This window comes from Coturnix japonica, chromosome Z, assembly GCF_001577835.2.
Source record: "Coturnix japonica isolate 7356 chromosome Z, Coturnix japonica 2.1, whole genome shotgun sequence".
Taxonomy (NCBI): Eukaryota; Metazoa; Chordata; class Aves; order Galliformes; family Phasianidae; genus Coturnix; species Coturnix japonica.
In genome coordinates this window covers 9,225,461-9,248,635 of record NC_029547.1, presented here as the reverse complement: position 1 = coordinate 9,248,635, position 23,175 = coordinate 9,225,461, and the positions used below count along the sequence as shown (strand labels likewise).

The following is a 23,175-nucleotide window of genomic DNA, read 5'->3' as shown; positions in this document are numbered from 1 at the left end:
TTACAACTGACTTGATGAAGAAGGATTAAAAAGTCTGGGTATGCCCCATACAGTTCCCTGCAGAACCCTCACTGGTTCTGGCTGGGCCAGTAGTCCAACAATTGGAAAATCCCTGTGAATGTACTGGGAAATAGATGCTGCTTTGGGGAATGCTGGCTATTTGTTTCTGCAGTAGAGAGAAAGAAATCATGATCCTACTCACTTTGCTCTGAAGTGGTATAAATTACTCTAATTGCTGGGATTCAGAGCTCAGCAGTTTCAGATGGAAGAGAATAACCTTACTTAACAGTCAGAGAACTGGATATGGAAAATTATAGGTCCTGCATAGCTGTAGCTTGGCTGTCTTCCATGTCGGTAGTATTTTCCATTGCTGTGTATGGTTGTTAACACCTTGGTATATATGGATGGTGTGGTCACACTATAGCTGCTTGGGGAACTGTATAACTTTGAACTGCGTAAAATTTATTTGTGTGATTCTTTTTTTTTTTAATATATAATTTTAATTCTTTTCTGATGGAATATGATTAATTAGAGTAGAAATAATCTACTCATTAGTTATATTTTATCCTGAATCGAGTGTGAAAGTAACAGGGAATATATCTTATTTGTACTGCAGGCTCCAGAGAAGTTTGGTGCTGCTTGATGACACACATGGTTGGGTGGCTTTCCTGTGCTGTAGAGGTTGGAGCCAGCACTATTTTGATAGACCTGATGTTCAAATTACAGTCACCACATTTGCAGCTCAGCCTTAATTAAAAATAACAACAACAACAAAATTAAAAGCATAAACCAAAATGGAAAATCCTATCAAAAATATTTTTATTAGAGCTTTAATTGCCTACAAGATTAATGGATCTTTAATGTCTTTTTTAATCAGCATAGTTTCATCCCGAGGTCTGCCTAATCTTGAACTACACATTATTAGTCACTATGGAGACCTTGAAGCAACCTGTGAAGACATCTCCACAGTGACTTGACTTCACAGTTTGACACATTCATGGAATGCAGAATTTCTCTAGTTCTTTTTAACCCTTTTTCTCATGGTTGTGTATTTCTTGCACCGAAGGAAGAAAGGTTTTGAGCTGATTGTTGGGGTTTGTTTTTGATAAGTATTTGTTTTTACTGCCAGATATTCTGGAATCCCAATAAATGCAGGCCAAAAGGTGTAAAAACTGTTGAGAGAAAACAGTCTGTTTAATCATTTCTTACTATGTATATATATATATATGCATATATATATATTCAGACTAAATGTAAAGCAAAAGTCATGTTTAAAAAAGAAAATAGAGGATAATACAGAAAAGCCTTGTACCAATGAGATACATGAGGTATGGTAACATTCAGAGTTACTGTTGTCCAAAACGCAACTCCTGGAGCCATCTGGCTTGGGACACTGCTCTAGTAAATCAAAACTGGTATCATGCACAGTCTGGCACAGTCTTTGCACTCTTTTTATTCTGAGGAGTCTGTTGTAAGCAATCTCAGTCAAAAGCAAACAGGAGTGCAAAATGGACCCAAATGAGCTCTGGATAGACAGAAAAAGGAACAAGTGAACAGCAAGCCCTTAAAAAGCCTCTCTGTGGCTCTTACTGATCATTGTAAGATTCTTCCTGTTTCAGGTCTCATGTACATTGCACGTTAGAGTTACACCTGCACATCCTGAAACCCTGTCTGTATGTAGGAGCATGGCAACTTATAAATGATAGAGTAGGGTGAAAGGGAAGAAAACTTTATACCCTTCATGCTATCCCATGTTTCCTTTCAAGAACTGGTACTTTAAAATGTTACTGGAATAATACGAAAGTAGCCAGCATGCCTAGCTTTACTTGGGAATGCTTTCTAGCTATAATTATTAAATAGTATTGTTTAAGGAGAAGATGTGAAATGATACAGGTTACCAGTTTCACCCTGCTTGATAATGAAAGGTAAAAGGATGGGATTTGTGCGGTAGGAGCTTTGAGATGGAACAGATGATCTTCTTATGATTTTTCAGTGAGATTTTTCCTCTAAAATCTGAGGGTTTTTGAGCAAGAGGCATAGCAGGTGGCTGCTGCAATAACTCTCCAGACTGCCAAGTGAGATTTGCCAGCTCTCATCTGGCAGGTCTGCAGAGTCTACAGGAGGTTTTTCAGGCCAGTTGCATGGGTAGATTTTAGATAGAGCAAGTTAGCTGACAAACTGGATTTTGAAGGTTGCTGTGTTACGCTGAGAGGTCTTTGCCATGGTCAAAGGAAGCAGCAAAATAGCTTTCCTTGAAAGTGATGCCAGCCACAAGCTGTAAATCAGCTAGGAGGGAGGTAAAGCAGCTAGATGGACTCATTTCTCTCCCTAAGGGAATGAGTGTCACATCAATAAAGCCCATGTTTGATTATCCACTGGCTGCTTGGACTCTGAGGCTGGCATATAAAGCAGTGGTGGAGCTCTGTGGCGTATTTTTTGTTTTGTTTTTTAATCCTGAAATATTATCCCCCCCTCACTGGCAAAGCTTGTCCTTGTGTGCACTCTGTCCATCAGCTTTTGTTATTCCACCAAAAGCCTGACTTTCACCTTTTCTTTCATCCTTTCTTTTCAGGTCAAAGTAGCTGCAGCTGCCAATTAGTCTTTGGCTCTCAGACTGAGCTAAGTTGTTCTGTGCCTTGTGCAGCATTGTTAGTTTTTCCCTGTAGTTCTGGTGCATTTTCATAATGAAACGTAGGCCAGATTTATCTAAAAGTCCAATTTTAATGTCAGAGAAATATAAACTTTTGTATTATCAGTAAAAAAATTCTGCAATTCTCCTTACTGTGGCAACCAGTTTAAGAGTGAAGGAATGTCTTGCATGTAATTACATTACCAGGAGTTGGTTAGTTCAGCTCAGCCAATCAGCTATGTCATGCTTTTTATCTGTGGGGCATTATTTACCTAACTGTCTGCATGTTTTTTATCTTTTAACTTTTTCAGTGCCCAGCTAAAGCTGTGGGAGTTTGAATATCTAGCAACTTTACTTAGCAATATATTTTATTCTGTTAGTGCATTGCAGTGGAGGACAAGCTTAGTCTTTCTATCCAGGAGATAACTTACAGAAATGTGTTGTTCCCTGGAAATAGCAATAAGAGACCCCATTGTATGGTGTAATCTGTACTCAGACCTTTGCTAGTTTTAACACATCAGAAACTTTTCCATTGTGGAGAAACTGTGAGTGAATGAGAACCTTATTCTTCCAGCTGAAAAGATAAATCTTTCAGAGTTATTTTACACCAAGCCAGCAGAATGCATTGATTAAGATGTGAATTGCTGCCTGCAGAACAGAAATACCTGGGCCGCTCAAGCTACATGTGTCTGGTAATAATAATTCATTGCTTCATCACTGAAGCAGACCAGACCCTTGTGTACAACCCTGTAATGTTTCTGCAGCATTTTGCTTTTAACTGTTGTCTCCTCACCAGGATGGAGACCAAAAGCTACAGGATTGCTTGTGTTGACATGTAGGAGACAGAGCTGGTTTGGCACCACATCACTTTATATGAGTTAGAAAGCAACATTTCATTCTGTTAAAGTCGCTTAGTGGGGAAAATAATAAAAGGAAATTTCTGTTGGCACTTTCAGAGAATGCATTTCTGTAGATGGTAAACAGTTTCCTACATTGTTCATTTGCTAGAGGAAAAATGCTGATCTGAACAGGCGCCATAAATGGAAGTGATAATCATTAAACAATCGAATCTACTAACTGTGTGCTCCAAAAAATTAATGGTAGGAAATACTTCTCAGTCCAGAGAGTTGCTAAGGACTCTGAGCAGACAGGGAAGGTCATACTCAGTGCTGCAGGGTGAAGGCATTCAGCACCTTCAAGAAACTCACATGGTCAACCACAGAATTTGTGTAGCTGGGCATGGCAGCTGGGATCAGAAAATTTCTTCCCTATCTGCACAGCTATTCAGACACAACATCAATGCATGTTTTGAATGTCCAGAATAGCAGATAGTGGTTAACTCTTTTAAAAAGCTGTCTTCATTGTTCTCCCAGTTTTTCTTTGAGTGGCATTCCTTCAAGTGCTCACAGTTGGGAAAAAAAAAAAAAAAAAAGAAAAGAAAGAAAAAAAGAAAAAAAACCAAAAACCTCCAAATTTGTTGTTTTAGTTAATTTGGAGATTCTCTGCAGATAGTCAGTTTCTTTGGGAAGACATGCTTTTCATGTGTCAGTTACCATTGCTTTTTTTTCTTCTTTTTTTTTTTAGGTGAACATGTTTGTGGAAGGATTCCACGATGCTATTCTTCTTTATGCTCTGGCTTTGCAGGAGGTCCTGAAGTTTGGTTTCAGTAAGAAAGATGGGGAAAAAATTGTTCAGCAAACACGTAATAGAACATATGAAGGTAAGAATACATGTAGAAAGCCAGCTTTCTCAGTGGAAAAAAAAAAAAAAAATCAGGTCTTTGTTGTGTACAGAATAAGGACCAGTGCCTGTTCCACTCTTAAGAAAGAGGGAGATATCTGTATGAAACCATAAAGATATTTAAGACTAGCTCACATTTTTTACCAGTCTGAACTTTTTTTGCACTGACCCTAGAGGTCTTATTCAGCTTAAAAACTCCTAACAACTTAATGACCCTCACAGATGTTGTAAAGGAATACCAATAATTTTCTCAGGCTCTTTCTTTGTTTTTGAAAAGATTACAACTGCTCACTCTTGTGTATCTATTAGGTCTGAGATTGCCTCATTTTTTCCATCTGACCTTTTTTTTTTTTTTTTTTTTTTTAATCTCAAAGCTTGGAAATGATCATGGCAAGCAGGTGCCAGGTTTTTTGTTGTTGTTATTTCTTGCCAGGACTCTTTTGGGCCTTGGAAGGATTTTCCCCGAGCCTCCTTTCAGGAGCTGTGCATGTTATCTCAGAGGCAGCAGACCTCCTAATCCTGTAGGCTGATTCTGTGGTGCAACTGGCACGTGAATGTCATCCCATTAATGCAAATCTATGCAAAAGCTTTTGCCAAGTGAAGATCATAATAAATTGAAGGTTGAGTGTGACATCATTGGATTCATCCATCATGTAATATTCTCATCCGTCTTGTAATATTCCAATATCACAAAATAGTCTTTTGGTCTATAACTGGCAAGGTTTCCCATGGAAATCCCTAAGAGAGAGAAACATTTCCCCTAGAAAAGAAGTGGATGATTAAACATGCAAGAAAAACTTGGTAGCCAGATGCTCTTAGAGTGCACTGGGCATTTTGAAGGAAGGCCAGAAGGACAGCAGCTCCAAAACTCTTTTCTGTTCTGAGACTGTGATCTGAGCAAAAGGGAGAATGGCTCCCAGTGTGGTTTAGGGTAACATAAAATCTGCTTTAAATTACAGTAGTTGCAGTCATCCCATAAAGAGCCCTGCATTAGCTGTAGATCTTGCTGAATGTGCCACCACCTCTCTTAATACTTATGACTTCCCAAAACACATAATTTTAACAGATGGGTTCTAGTGTCTAAGGACACAGTTCATCTTTAGGCTGCACTATGCTCACGGTCTGGCTATACTGTGTGTGAACAGATGCTCCAGCACAGCCTGTCTTCTTGCTTGCTTTTTTTGCTCCAGTACCTATACTGTTATTTTATAGTACCATGTGCTCCGTGCACGTTATGTGTCTGATTCTCACACCTGACTTGTAAAACCTGATAGGGGCACATGTTCTCTTCCCCTGCTTCTGAAAACCGATTTGTTGTTTCTGGGTGACTTGTCAAAGCTATTCGGAAAATGTAGCTGTGCAGGTGAGCAGAGAGAATTTGGTTGAAAGGGTCAGAATGCCATGTTACATCTGGCAGTACTTTACTGGATATAATTTACAAAAATAAACCTGCTTTCAAAAGAGATATTCAACTTATTGTCTTGCAAGCCATCCTTCAGTCTACCATTAAACTCCTCTCTGAAATGAATTGCAGTGTTGTCCATCCACGTGGATGTGGTGCAACACTAAAGGAGATTTGGTTGTGTCAGTTTGATAGCTGGACTTGATCTTAAGGATCAAGTTAAAATTTCGTATTCTTTGATTAAAATGGAAAACTGACATACAAGTGTTTCCCACTAAGTTTCTGCAAGTACCTATTTCTAATAATCCAGTGTTGTCTTTCTTAGGCCAGTAGGGTGGTCTAGTTAATGTCTTCTGTCAGAAATCAGAGAGCTGTGTAGGCATGGATGCTGCATCTCAGTGAGGTGGCTGTGTTTAGTTATTCAGTAGTTGAGTGGTTGTACCTGTACCTGCAGTAGTCAAATCTGCAGTTGTTCAGTTGCTTTATTGTTATACTCAAAAAACACATGCTTGACAGTAACTCTTTTGGTGAGCACTGCGTATTTGGAAATCACAGTAGGTTGAAACACTCCTGGCATCTCAACAGGGGAAAGATAAATAGAAGTGTGTTAATCTGTTACATATCTGACATTTTTAGGTATGTTGAAGGGAATTTATACTTTGTCTGACTACCTGATCTCTCTTTTCTAACTAACAGAAGCTGATTCTCTACTGCTTTGTGCCTGGTTCAGTCATGTAATTGCTGTAGCATGGCTGTAAACTGATGCCTATTTAACTTGCACTGCTGTAAATGGCTGTACTTGGTGTCTGGCAGAGGTGGATCACATTTTAGAGTACATGGGGTGACAGAGCATAACAGCAGAGTCTTGCAGTGTCTTCATTATAGTTAGGCTGGAGCTTCATCAGAGCTAACAGGTATTTTTTGATGGGTTTCAAGGACCTGCTTGATTTACACAGACCCTAGAATGGCTGAAGTCGGCAGGACATCTGGATCCATCTGGCCCAACCCCAGCTCAAGCAGAGACACCCACAGCAGGTTGCCGAGGGCCACAACCATGTGGCTTTTGGTGTAGGTTCCACAACCTCTGTGAACAGGCAGTGCTGGCACTCTGTCAGCTCTGTCACCTACAAGAAGGCGGATCTTTTCATAGGCAAGAGCATACACCAAAAGCAGAGGGTCAGACTGAATGTATTTTCATCATGAAAATGTTCAATAGGTTGCCCCAGAGATGTTGTGCAGTCTCCATCCATTAGGATTACTAGCGCAACGACACATCATCAGTGGGGTAAAACTAGCCTGTCTCATGACGGTCTAACCCAGGTCACGTTCCCTATTAGTGGGTGAACAATCCAAGGCTTGGTGAATTCTGCTTCACAAGTTTTCAAAACCAGATAGAAATAAGCCATGAGTGACCCATTCTGAACTTCTGTCTGACTTTGCTCTGAACCAAAGGTTGCACAAGAAGCCTCCTGAAGTTCTTTCAAACCTGAGTTATCCTATGAATCTGTGATTCCAAGTCTCCTGGAGTTTCCTGGAATACGAATAGTAGTTGAAGGCAGAGATGATGCTTTAAGTCAAGCAAAATTTGTAATGAAAGTTTAATTTATTCCTCATAGTCAAAAACAAATACTGAAATCATCAGGATTCAGACATGATTTCAAGTGCAGAATTTTGAGTGTGACTTCATCCTTCGAAGGGCTCCTTGGGACAATGCCATAATCTGTCAGTTAGGGTAGCTTTAAAAGTCTGAATGCTGTTGGAGTCTGTAGAGCAAGACTGGCAGCTGGCCTGAGGGAGTATCAGATCTTTCCCTCGGGCTTGTAAAGGAAGGAAATGAGCTGGGGGTCTAAACTATAAAACACAAACATATTGTGCAGGCAATCCTGTGTAAACAAATGCAAGATTTAATGCATACGTAATGCACACTGTGCATCCTATCCTCACTCCTTCAGTATCCTATCAGGCGGAAATAACTCTGAACTGGCTCTCTGTATGGAGCAGCTCTGTAAGTCTGTAGAACATTGGGCTATGCCCCTGAGTTCTCTGCCACACGTGAGCTGGCCCCTCCTTATTGAGGCATCAATAGATGTTTCAGGGCTAGAATCTCTGAAAATAATCCACATTAAATTATTCATGCTCTTTCATGCCAGTTTCTGGATTAGGTTTTTCTCACATATTCCCTAAACAGGCTCACTCATTTGATATTTAAAAGGGAGAAATGTTAAGAATTCAGGAATGCAGGCACCGAGATGAAATTACAATTTCTTTTGGAATGCCAACAAAAATGCTGGGAGACTGATGAGATTTCCTGTCATATCAGTCTGTAAAAACCTGTTCACTGTTTTCTTGTTTTCCTTGGAAGGGCTCAGTATTTTAACTAATTAATTTTCTAATTCTTCACATGCCATTCTTTAGGCATTGCAGGGCAGGTGTCCATTGATGCCAATGGGGACAGATACGGGGATTTCTCAGTGATTGCAATGACAGACCCAGAGACTGGCACACAGGAGGTAAGAAAACAGCCTGTCATCTGTTTACTTAGAAGGCATCTGTCTGTTAAATACATACATTCAAAGGGGATCGCTTAACCACATCAACCTGAAGCCCACATCATTACTTTTAAAAAAATTCTTGAAATAAACAATTTTTCAACTTAAAACTACTTTGGCAGCTCCACTGTCTTCCTTCACATTATGCTGGTCTTTAAAATTCAAAAGATGAAACCTGGCATGCCAGCTAAGCCCAGATAAATTGTGAATGTAAGACATTATTGTTTAAAATATGTAAGTTCTTTTACTCATTGATAAGAAGGACCATTGGGCACAACATATGCCACTTGGGTTATTGCACTGGATACAGCAGGAGCGGAAACAGAAGAGAAAAACAGCCTATACAAAATTATCCTGTTTATCAGTCTAATCTCCTTCTCTTAGCGTTCCTTCTGTTGTTCTTTACCTTGCAGTTTTAATCATCTTTTATTTTTTTCATGTTACCTTTGAGTTCTTAACATGTTGCTCATTTTAATTTCTCCTCCGCTTGATAATGCACATAAATGCAATTAGCATGCTTTATGTGTAATTACTTATCATTTCTTTTTGCTACATTCATTTCTGTCCCCATGCCTCACTCTAGAAATATTGTTTCATCGATCCCTTGTTTTATTAATGTTGCCAGTTTCTCCTATGTCAGTACATTAACTTTCATTTCTTAGCTGAGCTGAGCCAGGTGAAGCCATTTGGGCAGAGCTGTTTCTCTGGGGCCATTCAGAGATTAAATCTCAGAGGTCCTGGTAAAACAGCAGAATACCTATTCCAGCAGCTTCACTACAGGTGTGCGAGTTGTTAACCCTTGTGTGGAGCCCTGCAGTTTACACGTGGCTAGTGCTCACACTACAGCAGGCACTTGTTTTTCATCTGGAGGCAATGAAGAGCTGCCTCCCAAACTCCCTTAATGCATGTTTCAGCTTAACTGCTTTTACTTTTTGAAAATCTATGTCCTGTTTCTGATTTGGATCTGTTTGGTTTCTGTTCATTGCTATTTATTATTCTTAAGCCTTTCTGTATGCTTTCGCACTTGGTAAGACGTGATGATACAGGAGGACTCCCCCACTCCAATTTGACAAATAAAACAATCTCCAAATTAAATCCGTTACCTGCAAATGCAGCAGATTTCTTACAAGTTTTTAACTCCAGATGAAATACTGGAATATAAATCAACTCCATTATAACTGGGGCAAATGTTACCTATCTTTTAACTCTTCCTCTTCAAAATAGAGTTTAAGTAAAAGTCTGGAGCAGTGTATTATTGTCTTTAATTCAAAAGTTATAGTTCTAAAATCTAGTTCTACTTTTATAGATATTTATAGGCAAATATTGTTGATGTGTTTCTGCTGTCAATGATGACTCTCATATTTGGCCTTTTTCCTTTACTGCTGTGCATAGACTTTTGGAATTATTTTCAGATGAGTTACCTACTATTAGCACAATTTAATCCTGCATCTTTGCAGTAGATCCAAAGCTTGCTACTCTGAATTAAAGACTGAATTTACTCTTGGGGATGGGACTGAAATTGTGAATCATTTCAATGAACTGGTCTAAAATCATAGCCCTCACTAACAGGATGATAAGCATAAAATACCCTTCCTGAGTAAATACAGACAACAGCAGAAACAGAAGGTACAGGGTGACTGGCTCTGTAGTATTTCTGCAGGAGATCTGAGGATTTAACTGAACATGATTCTGTGTCTCTTGGACCTTGCAAAATAGAAAAGTGTAAGATACAAATACTCTAAATGCTTTCTCCTGGTTGCGTGACAGTCCTGAGCATTGATTCTGCTTTGGAGGAACTGAAGAAAGCTCAAGGAGAGCAGGAGGAATATTCAGAGTTAAAAAGAAAACAAACAAACAAACAAACAAACAAACCTTGTGTGAACTGGGTTTATACTGAAAAAAAAAAAAAAAAAAGAAAAAAGAGAGTAGAATAGGTAAGAGTCTATGAATATGCAAAAGGATATTTCAGAAAGGGGCTCTTTGTCAACTGGCAATTGGATAAGAAGTGATGGCTAATTGCAACAAGGAGGATTTTGCTTACATGCTAGGGAAAGTCACTGACAGGAAAGATAACTAAGTTCCAGAATGGCTGACTACTTAAAAATGTCAAATCTCCATCTTAGAGGCTTTTAGGAGCATATTGGATAAACAGCTTTCAGGAATGCGTTTGTTCAGGTGATTCTGCCTTGGGGCAGAGCATGGACTGCATAACCTCCCATAGACCCCTTTAGCCATGTCCTTTGTGATTCAGGGTTCAGACACAGGAGTCCAGGAAATTGTTGCAGCATTCCTTTTTGTTTTGCTTCTCTAACATGATAGTAAAATCTTTCGTTCCTTTCTTTTTTGTGTAGGTGATCGGAGACTACTATGGAAAGCAGGGGCGTTTTGAGATTCGATCAAATGTAAAATATCCTTGGAATCACGGCAGGCTGAGAATAGATGAAAGCCGAGTTTCGGAACACACAAACAATACACCATGTAAATCATGTAAGTTTAGAGACTTAATGCTTCTGTGCAGGCATCAGAGGGAGGAATCCTTGTAGTGAGACAGCATAACAGGCCTTTTTAAACTGCTTAGCACAGTTGTCTGAGTTGGACATTGTGAATGTGTTTCTGCTCTTTGTGAAGCCAAGGTCTTGCAGCCTCAGGTATGCAGTGTGTGTTATGAATAACTTTACTGAATGTGAATGTGATTGTTGTTGTAATGCCTGCATGAAGCACAGCCCAAGACCTGGAGGATTTGTGTCCTTCTAGAGGATAAAAGGTAAAATCTGTTTTAGTCATGAAGAAGGATAGAACTGAAACCCTGAACAGAGAATAGTCATATCTGTAATCAGCAGGTGCGGAGCTCAGTTCTGCCAGTGCTTGCATACCCAGTGCAGCATGATTTTCAATGCTATCAGAAGGCTTTGTGGGGGGACAACTAGGCTGAAGTAGATTGAACCAAAATTGTGAATCTGGAAGGCTGGGGTTTCCATGCACAAATATGATGTTTCCAGATGACCTTAAGTACACATTGTGATGTACAAAGACAAACCCCTTGAATGATCAGGGATAACATAAAAAGAAGGAGCAGTTTAATTTACTTAATATTTCTCTGTCTCAGAGGGCTGGGGCACCTCTCCCATGAAGACAGGCTAAAGGATCTGGGCTTGCTCTGTCTGGAGAAGAGAAAGCTACAGGGAGACCCCATTACAGACTCTCAATATTCAAAGGGAAATTATAAACAAGAGGGAAATCAACCTTTTGCACAGTTAGATAGTGATAGGACAAGGGGAAATGGCTTTAAAGTGGGAGGGGGTAGATTTAGACAAGATATTAGGAAGAGATTCTTTACTGCGAGGGTGGTGAGACACTGGAGCAGGTTGCCCAGTGAGGTTGTGGATGCACCCCCCCAGAGGTATTCAAGGCCTGCCTATAGCAGGGGGTTGGAACTTGGTGATCGCAGAGGTCCTTTGCAACCCAAACCATGGTCCTGGTTTGTGTTATTATTCAGATCAAGCTGTCCAGACCAGTTTCTTAACAGCAAGTGTATAATCTTTATTTTTTACTTTTTTTTACTTAATCTGACACTGATCTTGGTTACTTATTTAACTGCAAGGAAAACAGGGACAAAAAATAAACAGACAGGAACTACAGTAGAAGAAAGTCTTGCATAGTGTCTGGTATTGGTCATTCATTTCATGTGTATGTGACTGCAAATAGTCCTCATTATGAACTCTGATTGTTGTTTTTTCCCCTTTTCAAGCAGGTGGTCTAGGAGAATCCGCAGTTACAGGAATCGTTGTGGGTGCCTTACTTGGAGCAGGATTGCTAATGGCTTTCTACTTTTTCAGGTTAGTCCAATTCACTAAAAGTTCCTTCAACTCTTTGCTCATTATCCATACGCTTTGCTTGTACTTTTGTGTGAATCAAAATAATTGACTCAGGGCCTCATCCTGTAACTGTTTACATCGCTGAGTAACTTTACTCATGAAACTAGTTCCAGTGAGTTCTGTTCATTCACAGACGTCTTATTAAATTACTTTGGCCTTGAAAGCCTCCTTTGATTGACTTTGCACAGCAGAGCAATTTGTGATCCTGTAAGAAATTTATGTCATTTGCCTGGTACCATGCTTAGTTTCTGAGCATTGAGTAGAGCTGTAGTGGAAGCTTGAAAGAGATGTCTGGTTTGGTTTAAGTGAGCATTTGGAATTCAAAGCTGTGTGTTTAACTTAATAAGCTGAGGTCAGTAGAGGGTGATCAGTGTTTTGTTCCTGCTTAGATAAAATAACTCTTTACATTGCTTGTCAGTGGATGTAAAGTCTTGAGATTCGATCCTACGTTATCAGACCAAATTATTCCTCTACCAGTTCAGCATCTTATATATGGTGTGATTTATCCTTTTATGATATGAAGAGCAAAAGCAAGTAGGAGGATAGAATTAACATCTACACAGAAGAATCCAATCTTCTCTATCAATGAATATACATCTTTATAAAAAAATTATTAACAAAATGAACAGGCAAAGCCTTAGTCAGTTTACTAGCACATTAACGATGGGGCTTCAAAAGATCTAAGAGCCAGAACTATTAGTCAGATACTTAATTAACAACATTTGGTGCTTATATCATGTGTCGTTTGGGTCTGAAACAAGACAAATTAACTGGGACTCTTTAAAGACTACTTGTCTTTTAAAAAAGGGGGGGGAAAGGAAATAGAAAATACAACTGTATGTTTATATTTTAGTTCGTCAGAGGCTCTTGCATCTTTTCATACATTCCCAATCTGAGCTGGCAGTTTGGGATTTTCTTGTTTGTATTTTTTAAGTGTTGCTGATACTGGGAGCAGTTGGTAGTTGAGTACAAGAAATGGGGCAAAAGACAAATCTGAGCAGATGTAAAAATATACAAAGATCACTGTAGGAGCAGGTCTTAGACTTTAAGTCATCTGACCTAAAGTCTAAGTTGGAAATCCACGTGAACAAAGATGAGTTGACAGTCTTCGTATGTATGGTCAGAAGGGAGAATTGAGCTCTTTTTTGGGTGCTTTCAGGCTGCATACGCACCTTCTGATTACATTGCTTTTATCATTTGAATCTGTGACTAGCACAACTGGGCATGGAAACTCAGTTTTGAGTGAGCATGCGATCTCCATTGAAAGATCTGTATTTTAGTTCTGATACATATTTGAAAGGACTTAAATTCAAGGAGCTGCATTTCTGAAACAAGGGCATGTCTGTGTGGATGAACATGCACTATCTCACCTGCGGAGGACCTGGCACAAACTAAGAACTACTTTTTTTCTAATTACTTCTGATCCAATGGATACCGATGTTGTTTATAACTCAGTGGGGGCATAAACATGTGAAAAGTAAACATGGTAGTCTTATGGTTTTGGGGGAAGATTTGGGAATTGAAGGGGAAACTGAAAGTCAGTCAGAGGCAGCGTGACTTATAAATTAGTATAACAGGATCTGTCAAAAGGCCGTGGGGGAAGACATGCAGGAAAAGTATGTCTATTGCATGAGCGGTTGCATTTACATCTCATCTATGTGCTACATCCCTTTTCTTAATTTATCTTGTTATCTCCTCTGATACTATAAACACAGTAGCTTTCTCAGTGGGAGATGGGACGATTAGTTAGCTAACGTGCCGTTTCAGTAAGAAATGCAACTGAATAAAGAGTCAAATCCATTGTTTGAACTCTGCAGAAACTGCTCCCTTTACACAGGAAAGGGATTTGGCTTTGATCAGTAAAAAGCAGCGATGTGACACAGTTCACATGACATTTCTCAAAAACTTCCTAATCACTTAAATCAGAACTTTTCAAAGAGGCAAATGTCTGTGTCGTGGTGCTTTGAGACGCCTGTGTGACAGTCATTCTTGAGCCTGGGTAAAATGTTTCAATGCAAACTACTTTAATCTTTGACCAGGGTTTCACATTCTGTCACATTTCATTTTTCAACTGGAACCCGTCTGTCCCCTACAGGCATTCTTTATAAGGAAGGTCCTGTTATCCTGTAGCTGGGGAAGGATTTCTCACTCTGTTCTTCTTTTTTCATGCAGAAAGAAGTACAGAATAACTATTGAGAGACGAACTCAACAGGAGGACTGTAACATGGGGAAACATCGGCAGTTACGCGAAGACTCCATTAGATCTCATTTCTCTGCCGCGTAAAGAAGACAAATAATCCCATTCTTCCTGGGGGGGAGGAAAAAAAAAGGAAAAAAAAAAAAAAAAAGAATTAGGGGAATGGGCACAACCAAAGACATCAGTGTAAGAAGAAGAGGCTCTTGAGGAACTCACACTTTTAAGCAGTAATTTTGTCTTAATTTTTTTTTTCAGAAGCTCAGGAATGATTTACTAATCACATTATGCCGCATGGCCTTTCATCTCATGAACAAAAATGACGCAGTTTGATGTTATAGGATGTACTTAATATGTAAAGACAATATTTGTTAATCATGTATTACAAACAGCAGATATGTGTTTAATTGATGGGGATTCCGCATTCTGTTTCCCGTTTTTTTTTAGCTCCTTCCGCCGCCCTCCTTAGTTGCACCTCACTCGTGGGTATCAAATACAGATTTGCAGACACAAATGCTGGTTTGCTGTCAAAATGAAAGAGTCGGTTAATGTGGGGTATGATCCTGCATCACTGATTTGTTGTGCCTGACTATGGGAAATGCAGGATTGCACCTATGGAGTTCGGTCCTGAGAGGGAGCTGGTACTTTGGATGTAATGAACTCTGTTGACAATCAGGGAGGTGGAAACACTCATGAATCGTTCTTCCCTTGTTTGTGTAGCATTAGGAAAAGTACTGATTCTCCCTTTTATGTACTGGGAGTTTAGAAAAACTCCAGGAAGGATGTGGAGTTTCCCTGGTATGAAGTAGTGAAAGAGAAGAGGCCTCCAGAGCAGATGGGCTACTTCCGCAGTCTTATATTTGGTTTTATTGTGCTCTTTTCTCTCCACTGCCATCACCTTTCAGAGAGGCAAACACAGTCCATGTGGGACCTGTTCCTGTTCCCAATGAAGTTAGTGGCAAAATCCCATTGACTTCAGTGAGCACAGTATTGCATCCAAAATATGTAAATACAAAGGAGTTTGTATAGCTGAGACAGTTCAAAAGAGGGTCTTTTTTGTGTGTAAAAATGACATTAATGCTACCATTTTAGTTTTAGGATATTTTTTATCTTGTATTTTTCTATTAAAATATCTATTTTTGCTTTGTTAGGATTAAAACTTAAGGGGGATAATGTTTTGAGGACATATTTTTTATGATAAGGGTAACATGCAGGGAAAGTCAGCAACGGTATATGCATTTTAGAACCAATAGTTAGGGGAGAAGAAGTGACTTTATGGATAGCAACAAACTTTTTAACCCCTTTCTTCTCCAGGCATATGTGTCCTGCATACAGTTATTTAAACAATATGATTGCAGTTACCAGATTGCTTATACAGTGATGACACTGATCCTGAAGATAATGAACTATGTGTGTTAAATAGTCCCGCATTAGTCAGTGAGACCAAATTCACCTTTGTATGATTAAACACACTATCTTCAGGAATCAGGATGGTAAAACACTACTCTATGACTGAATTTAATCTCGCTGCCATTAGTATGCTTGGGAACTTTGCCATTGACTTTACCAAGAGCAAAACTGAATCTGTGATGAATTAGCTACTGACAGGTTATTTCATGTTAGACAGATGAGAGGTCTTTCTAGTCAAGAAACGGAAATGAACAGCACGTAACATAAGTGATGAAGATGACCTGTAAAAATACTGCCTGTGAGAAAACCCAGCTATGACTATGATTGTAATGCGTGAAATCCTCTGGCTTATCTTATTCTGATTTCATAAGCAGAACTTTTCTGCTCATGAGTCTCAGGAGTCTCAGGAGTCATAGTCAGACTTTACACAATTGCTGTTCTCAAAACTGGCACCACAGCCTGTGTTCTACAAAACTTTTGTATTCTTGAGAAGCCAGAGTGAAAATTCAGAGAAACCATTTTGCCATGGCTGGAAGTGAACGAAGAGCAAAAACTGGCTTTGGTTCCTTTCTGCTGTCTTTCGTTGGTGGGGAAACGCTCTGTGGAATAATATATTGGACTGTTTTTGCTACTTCTTTCACTGCACTATCTTTTAGCATATGCAGTGGTCAGCACCTGCTTGCTGATGATCAGGAGAGCAGAAGGATCAGTGATGGCCATAAACTGGGTAGATTTTAGGATTTTAGGCATCTGTAGGATTTCCTATAATAGCCATTATTCGCATGGTAGATTTATATCATCCCATTTTCCATTTAAAGCCTGTATGACTTCTTCAAAGGAATGATACCCAAAGTAACACTGAGGCTAATGGGCAGTTTTCTGAAGTAGACTCCTTGTCTCAGGGGCACCATAGATGGGTGTAGGCTGGAACAGCATTCATACCGTCATAGAGTGGGAGAGAAAAAGACTTCCTGATTCATTTCTGGAAGTTTTTTTAAAGTAATTGAGTTAATATAGTCAGTGGGAATGGTTTTGTTTGTTTGTAGTCCTTGGTTGGTTGGTTGGATTTAAAGAAAAAAAAAAGCTAATTTCAGAGATAACTTTGATCTGCTTTTGTTTTGCAAGTAAGCCCTTAATTGTTTTAATTTCTTTTATCCTTTAGACTACTTTGCCATAGCTAAACTGAAGGAAAAAATTTAATCATGTATAGAAAAAGGGTAAGTTGGTGCACAGCTGTGAATTTTTCCCACAGAAGCGTGGAGATCGTGTGAGGTGTTTCACATAAGTACATTCCTCTATAGCATAAACAAACTTGCCCTTCGTAGCTGCCCTCCACAGGCCTCATGCTAATCCTTCACAGGTCTTCCAAGAACCACAGATGAAAAACTGCTTTGAGTTTACATTATTCATCAGAGGTTCTTTACTATCTAATGCCCTTTTCCTTTTTGGTTCATATGCGTTAGCTCAGTGCCACAACATTTAGGCTTTAAACTCGGTAAGGAAATGTTAAAGTAATAATAATTGATTCTCCAAAGAGTTTTCAAAACCCACACTTTTGGCTTCAATAAATTACCTGTGCTTCAAATACACATTACAGAGCAGCACAAGGAGGGCCTTGATTCAGCCTACACATCAGAACACATGAAACATGCTTGACTTCAGCTTGTAAGTGCTTTACTCACTTGGGACCAAAGGATATCATACTTGCCACGGCCAAACCCAAGGGAATCTTGCCTTGTGCTTGAATTGGAGCAAAGCTGGCCACAGAGTCTGTATCTTTATTTTGAAATCTCATAGCTATGCCTATAAGCGGTGAAACTGAACTGGTGGCTGCATGGCTTGGTCAGTGGCAAATTCTGATAATTTAGTATTTCATTAAATTATGAAATATAAAGTCAGCTTAATAGCTGATATGCCTCAAAATTCTTTTCCGGAGAGTAAGAAGGACAAATCATTTGACTCCACTCCCTTACTTTTAGCGTGTATACTTCCACTGGAAGTTGGCTGTTGAAGCATACTCTACAACAGAGAAAGGTGAAGCAAAACTTTCAGTAGGACCTGTGGTTTAGCGTGCTGAGACCCACATCTTTAGTCAGATGCTTCGTGCTTTGATGTGGACCTTAGGTAGTTTGAGAAGTTTTGTTTGTGGACAGTTTGTGTGCCCAGAGCTGTCTGTGACTGTCATCACAACCACTGAATTACCAGTTCCTTCTGTGATGTGCTTCACTGAGAACATTCAACCAGTGCTAAAAACTGCAATAGGAATGTTGCACATTTTGCAGGATTGTGGCCAGAATTCGGCTTATTGAGGAGTTGCATTCATTCATTTTTGAAAATAAATTTTATTGATGTTTTCAGTTTGTTTTTTAAGAAATGCTTAATTGCATAATTGAAAGTATTTACTAGGGTTTTAATGGAGAATTATTAAGGTGTAGTTAATACATCAGTATTATTAGATTAAATAAGAATGTGCTCCATGACAGCGTGTTCTAGTGGCAGGCTGATCTGTCTTTCATTTTTGGGCTTTGGAAATCCATTCACTCTCTCCTTAAGCAAAAGAAAGAAAACCTCTCATTGATTCAGGAGAAGCAAACTCAGGCCCTCACTGAAGTGTCTTCAGGCTTTAAACTCAGCATCTTGAAGCAGTTCAGAGTTAATTTCTCAGCTTTGCAGTAGAACAGGCTGCATCAGCCTTAGCTGACCTTGGCTCCAGCGCGATTTTCACCTCATGAATGCCATAACGCTCCTGGAAAGCTAAGAATAGACATCAAAGACAGGAAGCTAATAGTCCTGGTCGTAAATTTCTTTGGCAATTCAGTCCACCTTTTCCGGAGCTCAAGACAGTTCCACATCCTTCACTACCCTCCTCTGTGCTTCAGAGTAGCCATGTAGCCATTCTGTTTCTTTAAATAAAGAAGTTGAGGTTTTTTGCTCATTTTCTCCCAGAGTGGAATGAACACTGAATTCCCTTGAATTCCCTACTTTTTAATGCCTTTTTCTCCAGATTCAGAAGTACTCTGAAAAGAGACGGCTACTTTCCATCGCGTAACCAGACCTGCTCCCAATTCCCTGGGAGGTGGCTCTTCTGTAATTTTGGTCCATGCTTGTTGTCTTGCTGTTAAACCGCCTGCACACCTTGCACTGGCCATGCCAGCCAGCTTCTGTTAGAGAGCTGGAGCCAGAATTGCCTGATGTTGCCTGTCAAGTAAACAAAGTTGAAAAATTGGATTAGCTAAAAACTTTATGGGTTTAAGTGGAATTTTGAGGCTGGCATCCTTTTAAGAACATCCAAGGCTGGCACTGCGAATTGAAGGCAGTGATTCCTCGGCACTCTTGTGCTGCAGGGCTGAGCTCACAGGAAGCACAAGTGGTCCAGGCATGAGCAGATTATGTCAGGTGTTGTGAGCAACAGTTTTTACCCTAGTAATCATTGCTAAAAATGACACTAAATATATCAACTTGCCTGTGGGGCAGATGGAAGCAGATAGAGATATTTCCAGTGGTACGTTACTGTTTCTGTAGGTCAGGAACATGTCCTAGTTACTTCTCTACAGCAGTGAATGATGAAGGGACACTTTCTGTGGCACATCCTTTTCGGGAGGCAGCATTGGCCCTTTTTAGAAACAAAGGTGACCAGAAGTTACATTTTGGAATATATTTTGAAGACGTGATGGAAAAAGCTTTGCTTTCAGATGCTCTGTGTGTACTCCCTTCCTCCCCACCTTTCTTCCTTGATGTTGAAAGCACAAAATGATTTGTTTGAGTGTGTGAAATCTTTCAAGTGGAAGGATGGAAATGTGTGCACTGTTCCCATCTCTGGTTAGAGGGAGAAATGAGTTCTGACTGCTTCAGACCTGTTTTGTTTTTTGTTTTTTGGTTTTTTTTCCATTCTCAGATACCTTTTAACATCCTAACTTAGACTGATGAAAAATGATTAACAAAGTTAAAACAGGTAGCTGTTTCTGAGAGACCTCAGACCTGGCTGTCTACAGGGGTCAACAAGCTGTTCTGATTTGTTCATGTCTTTTCTCTTCTGGAGGATGACAGGAAGAATAAGAACTTCAGCTTACCCCAGTAAACCCTTAAGTCTGGCATGACTCTCTCCTTGCATCTCTCCCCTTACCTCACTAATAAAAGAAGAAAGGATAAAGGTTAATATTGGAGTTTTTAAAAGGTCAAGGCTGGTTTTGATTGAGACAATAACGCTGCCATGGCTTTGAGGCTTTTTTGGGCTCATGTTTAGTTATGTCCAGTGTATCATTACATAGACTGTTTTATTATGCTATTACTTCTTCCAGAATTTACCTTTCAGAATGCCTCTTAACAGACATACATCAAATTTATAACATACAGAACTAGCTTTCAGAAGGAGAGGCTTAGAGTTCATTCAAAATCTCTCACTAACCACTAACTTAATATCCTGCATCAAAGGCAAAATATTCTCAATAATATGACACTGTTAAAATGTGTATGTTAAGCTGTAGTACTTCATAAAATCTTACGTGGACTCATTAGGTGTTATATTTTGGAAAGGTTAAAATCCACTCGGTGTAAACTGTTGCTTGGTGTTACTGTCATGTGAATGTTTCTAGAGGACACTTGAGCACACAAAGAACTGTACCAAAAAGGGTATTTTAAAGTGATCTCGTTTTAATGGTTTCTTTCATAATCTCAGCTGGTATGCACAAGGAACATACAATTCTTCCCCCTCAAACTATGATCAGGTGTCTTGCTATTGATATGCGAAACCTTCAGCAGGGATAAACAACACCGCTATGTTGATTCATGCTTGTTGATGGTCTGGACTTCTCTTCCTCTGTGAAATATGCAGTGTGACAATGGAAGAAGCCACACTAAAAGGTCAATATCGTGGTTCCTAATTCATGGCCAGTTATCCTGGTGCCGCATAAGGTGATAAACATGTCCTCTTTTATTTGGTATATCCCTTATGTAGTTTTGTGGCAGATAATGCAATGAATTCTGCAGTATAGGATGCGGAGGTTGAAAATATCTGTTGTGGATATAGGGGAAATACTCAGGAATTGATTATTCTCCCATGCTGATATTATTGACTGTACTGAGCGGGATCAAGCTCTGTCTGCACAGCACACTGTTTATTGTTTAGTAACTGATTTTTAGAGGCCCAACAGAAAGCTTGTTTGCATTTTAAATCCCTATTACCTAACATTTAAATGGGATTGAAGGGATACATAGGACCTGGCCAGGTTGTATATCATGCTTGTAGGCAGATACATGTAAGTAAAAGTATCTTCCTTGCTTTGCAGGTCTGAAAGTGCTGAGATAACATCATAGATATAGAAAGGCAGGATGAAAGCAGTGGGTAGAATTTGCTGTGTTTCTTGTGCATAAGGTGTAATTATCACAAAACAAAGAGGACTCAGGATAGACACTGTGGACGTTATCTTTGTCCCCTATTTTGGGTGATACTGTTCATTATTAATGTAAAAATACTGGACAACAGAGAAACCTATTATCAGTCTAGTAGAAAACGAATGGAAAGCTGCACAGTATATTGTACTGATGTAAGTAGAACTATCTGCATATAATGTGATTTTATTTATTGTTGTTTTTGTGTAGAGAAGAGTGAGTATTCATGACTGTGGATATAACCTTTGTTTATTTGTGTAATGTATTTTATTTCTTTTACAACTTGGTCATTTAAAATACCTACATTCATTGGTGTCCTTTGACTTTTTATTACGTGCATTTTCTTTTACACACTTTAAAAATGCAGTATCACATACCTAAATTGTAACAAAATGTTGCCATTAAAGAAATAGGAATATGATATCATCAGTTTCTCTGGTGTCTTTTGTCATGTTCTCACTACATTTTTTGGTCTGTTTCACTGGAGCATTCCTGTGCGAGCAGTCATTTTTCTATCATGTAGGAGAAACAAAACTTACACATTTTACCAACCTACAAGCTCATTTCTTTGCAGCAATCTTATCAAATTGGGGTTGTTTCATTCTGTTTCTTTACTGCGCTCTTAGATACATTCTCCAAATTGCCCTGTTTTGTCTAGCTGGCTGCTTTCTGTAAGCGTGTGTCTGTTGTGGCAGTGTTGCCAAAGTTAAGATTCATGCTTGAGCCTATGCCAGGCTTTCATAATCTAAACTAGCTGGGAAATGAGCATGAGGGAGAAATATCTGATCACACTCATATCAAAACTGCAAGTACCAACAACTCACTGGGGAGCTGATAAAGAGGAGAAAACATCCTCTGAGTTAACCGTGAACTTAAAATCTTTCTGCAGCCCAGGAAAGCAGGAAGAGTGAAAACACAGGCTTGGAGAGACCCATTCAATTAGTATTTAACTACTTTCATACCTGCAGTACTCTTCACTGGTAAATATCTGAATGTGTCATTAAATTTAATATACTCAGTAGTGCCAACAAGTAAATGAACGCTACCAGTTTGTACAGCTGATTAAAGGTGCAGAGGTACAAAGTTGTACATCCACAAGGAACTGTTTCTCCTAGTTTTGCTTGATGGTTTTTGTTTTTTTAAAGCTCTCATGTTTTTGTCTAGTTATGATCAAGAACTGTGTGGCAGTACCTCGGGATTTTCCAGTATTACTTCACAATTGTATAAGTACTGTGGGTTTTTTGTGCCTGGCAATAGTAGTAATCATTAAAGGAGTTCTGTGATCTTTTGGGGAGTGCACATTTTGCCCAGAATCATATGTGGGCTTCTCCTAAAGTAATGCCTGCTATTTTTGTTATGTTGGCCCAAGACGTTGAAGGCAGATGTCAGTAATATGGCCATAGAGGTTGAATCTTCTCACCAATATCCCGTTACATTTTGTTGCTGTGTGACAGATGGCAGCAGAAGGGCCGTCTATCAGAATGGCATCTGACATGGAAGTGTGACTGAATCTATGGTGCGTCACTGAATTGCTCCATGAGTAAGAATTTGTCCCCATTAGCACTCACTGACTCTTGCAGAATGTTTATGGGGACCAAGAGGTGGATGTGAACACAGTGGCGCTGTGAATCATGCATTTCCACCAATGTCACCTCCACTGGTGCAGAATTTTTTGTGTGGCATGCAGGTGCTTGCTCTTGGCTGGTGAAAATGCATAACCAGTGATGGTGACTACGTTGAAAAACAATGTTTTGTAGCTGAGACTGCTTTATCAAACTGTTAGTGTGCTCTTGGTTGTAGTTTCCATGGGAATAAACAGGAAGCATTATTTTTGGAGGAGCCTATGTAGAATCACATGACCATAGAATGGTTTGGTTGTTTTTTAAGCTCCTTTTAAGTACTGAAAGGCCACGATGCGGTCTCACCAGTCTTCTCCAAGCTGAACAAGCCCAACAACCCAGCCTTTCTGTGTAGGGGAGGCGCTTCAG

At 39.5% G+C, this 23,175-nt stretch overlaps 1 protein-coding gene across 2 annotated transcripts in view; it reads left to right on the top strand.

The window, feature by feature from the left end:
• NPR3 (natriuretic peptide receptor 3) overlaps positions 1–21,613 on the top strand; it is a 43,983-nt gene extending 22,370 nt beyond the window's left edge. Inside the window, exons 4-8 of one of the 2 annotated variants that reach the window (XM_015848382.2) lie at positions 4,214–4,349; positions 8,187–8,281; positions 10,672–10,807; positions 12,072–12,156; positions 14,368–21,613. In XM_015848382.2, the coding sequence (XP_015703868.1) occupies positions 4,214–4,349; positions 8,187–8,281; positions 10,672–10,807; positions 12,072–12,156; positions 14,368–14,479 (564 nt within the window). In that variant the 3' untranslated portion in view covers positions 14,480–21,613. Of the gene's footprint in view, positions 1–4,213; positions 4,350–8,186; positions 8,282–10,671; positions 10,808–12,068; positions 12,157–14,367 lie in introns of both variants that reach the window. The other variant, XM_015848381.2, reaches the window with a different exon arrangement.
• Positions 21,614–23,175: the final 1,562 nt, after the last annotated feature.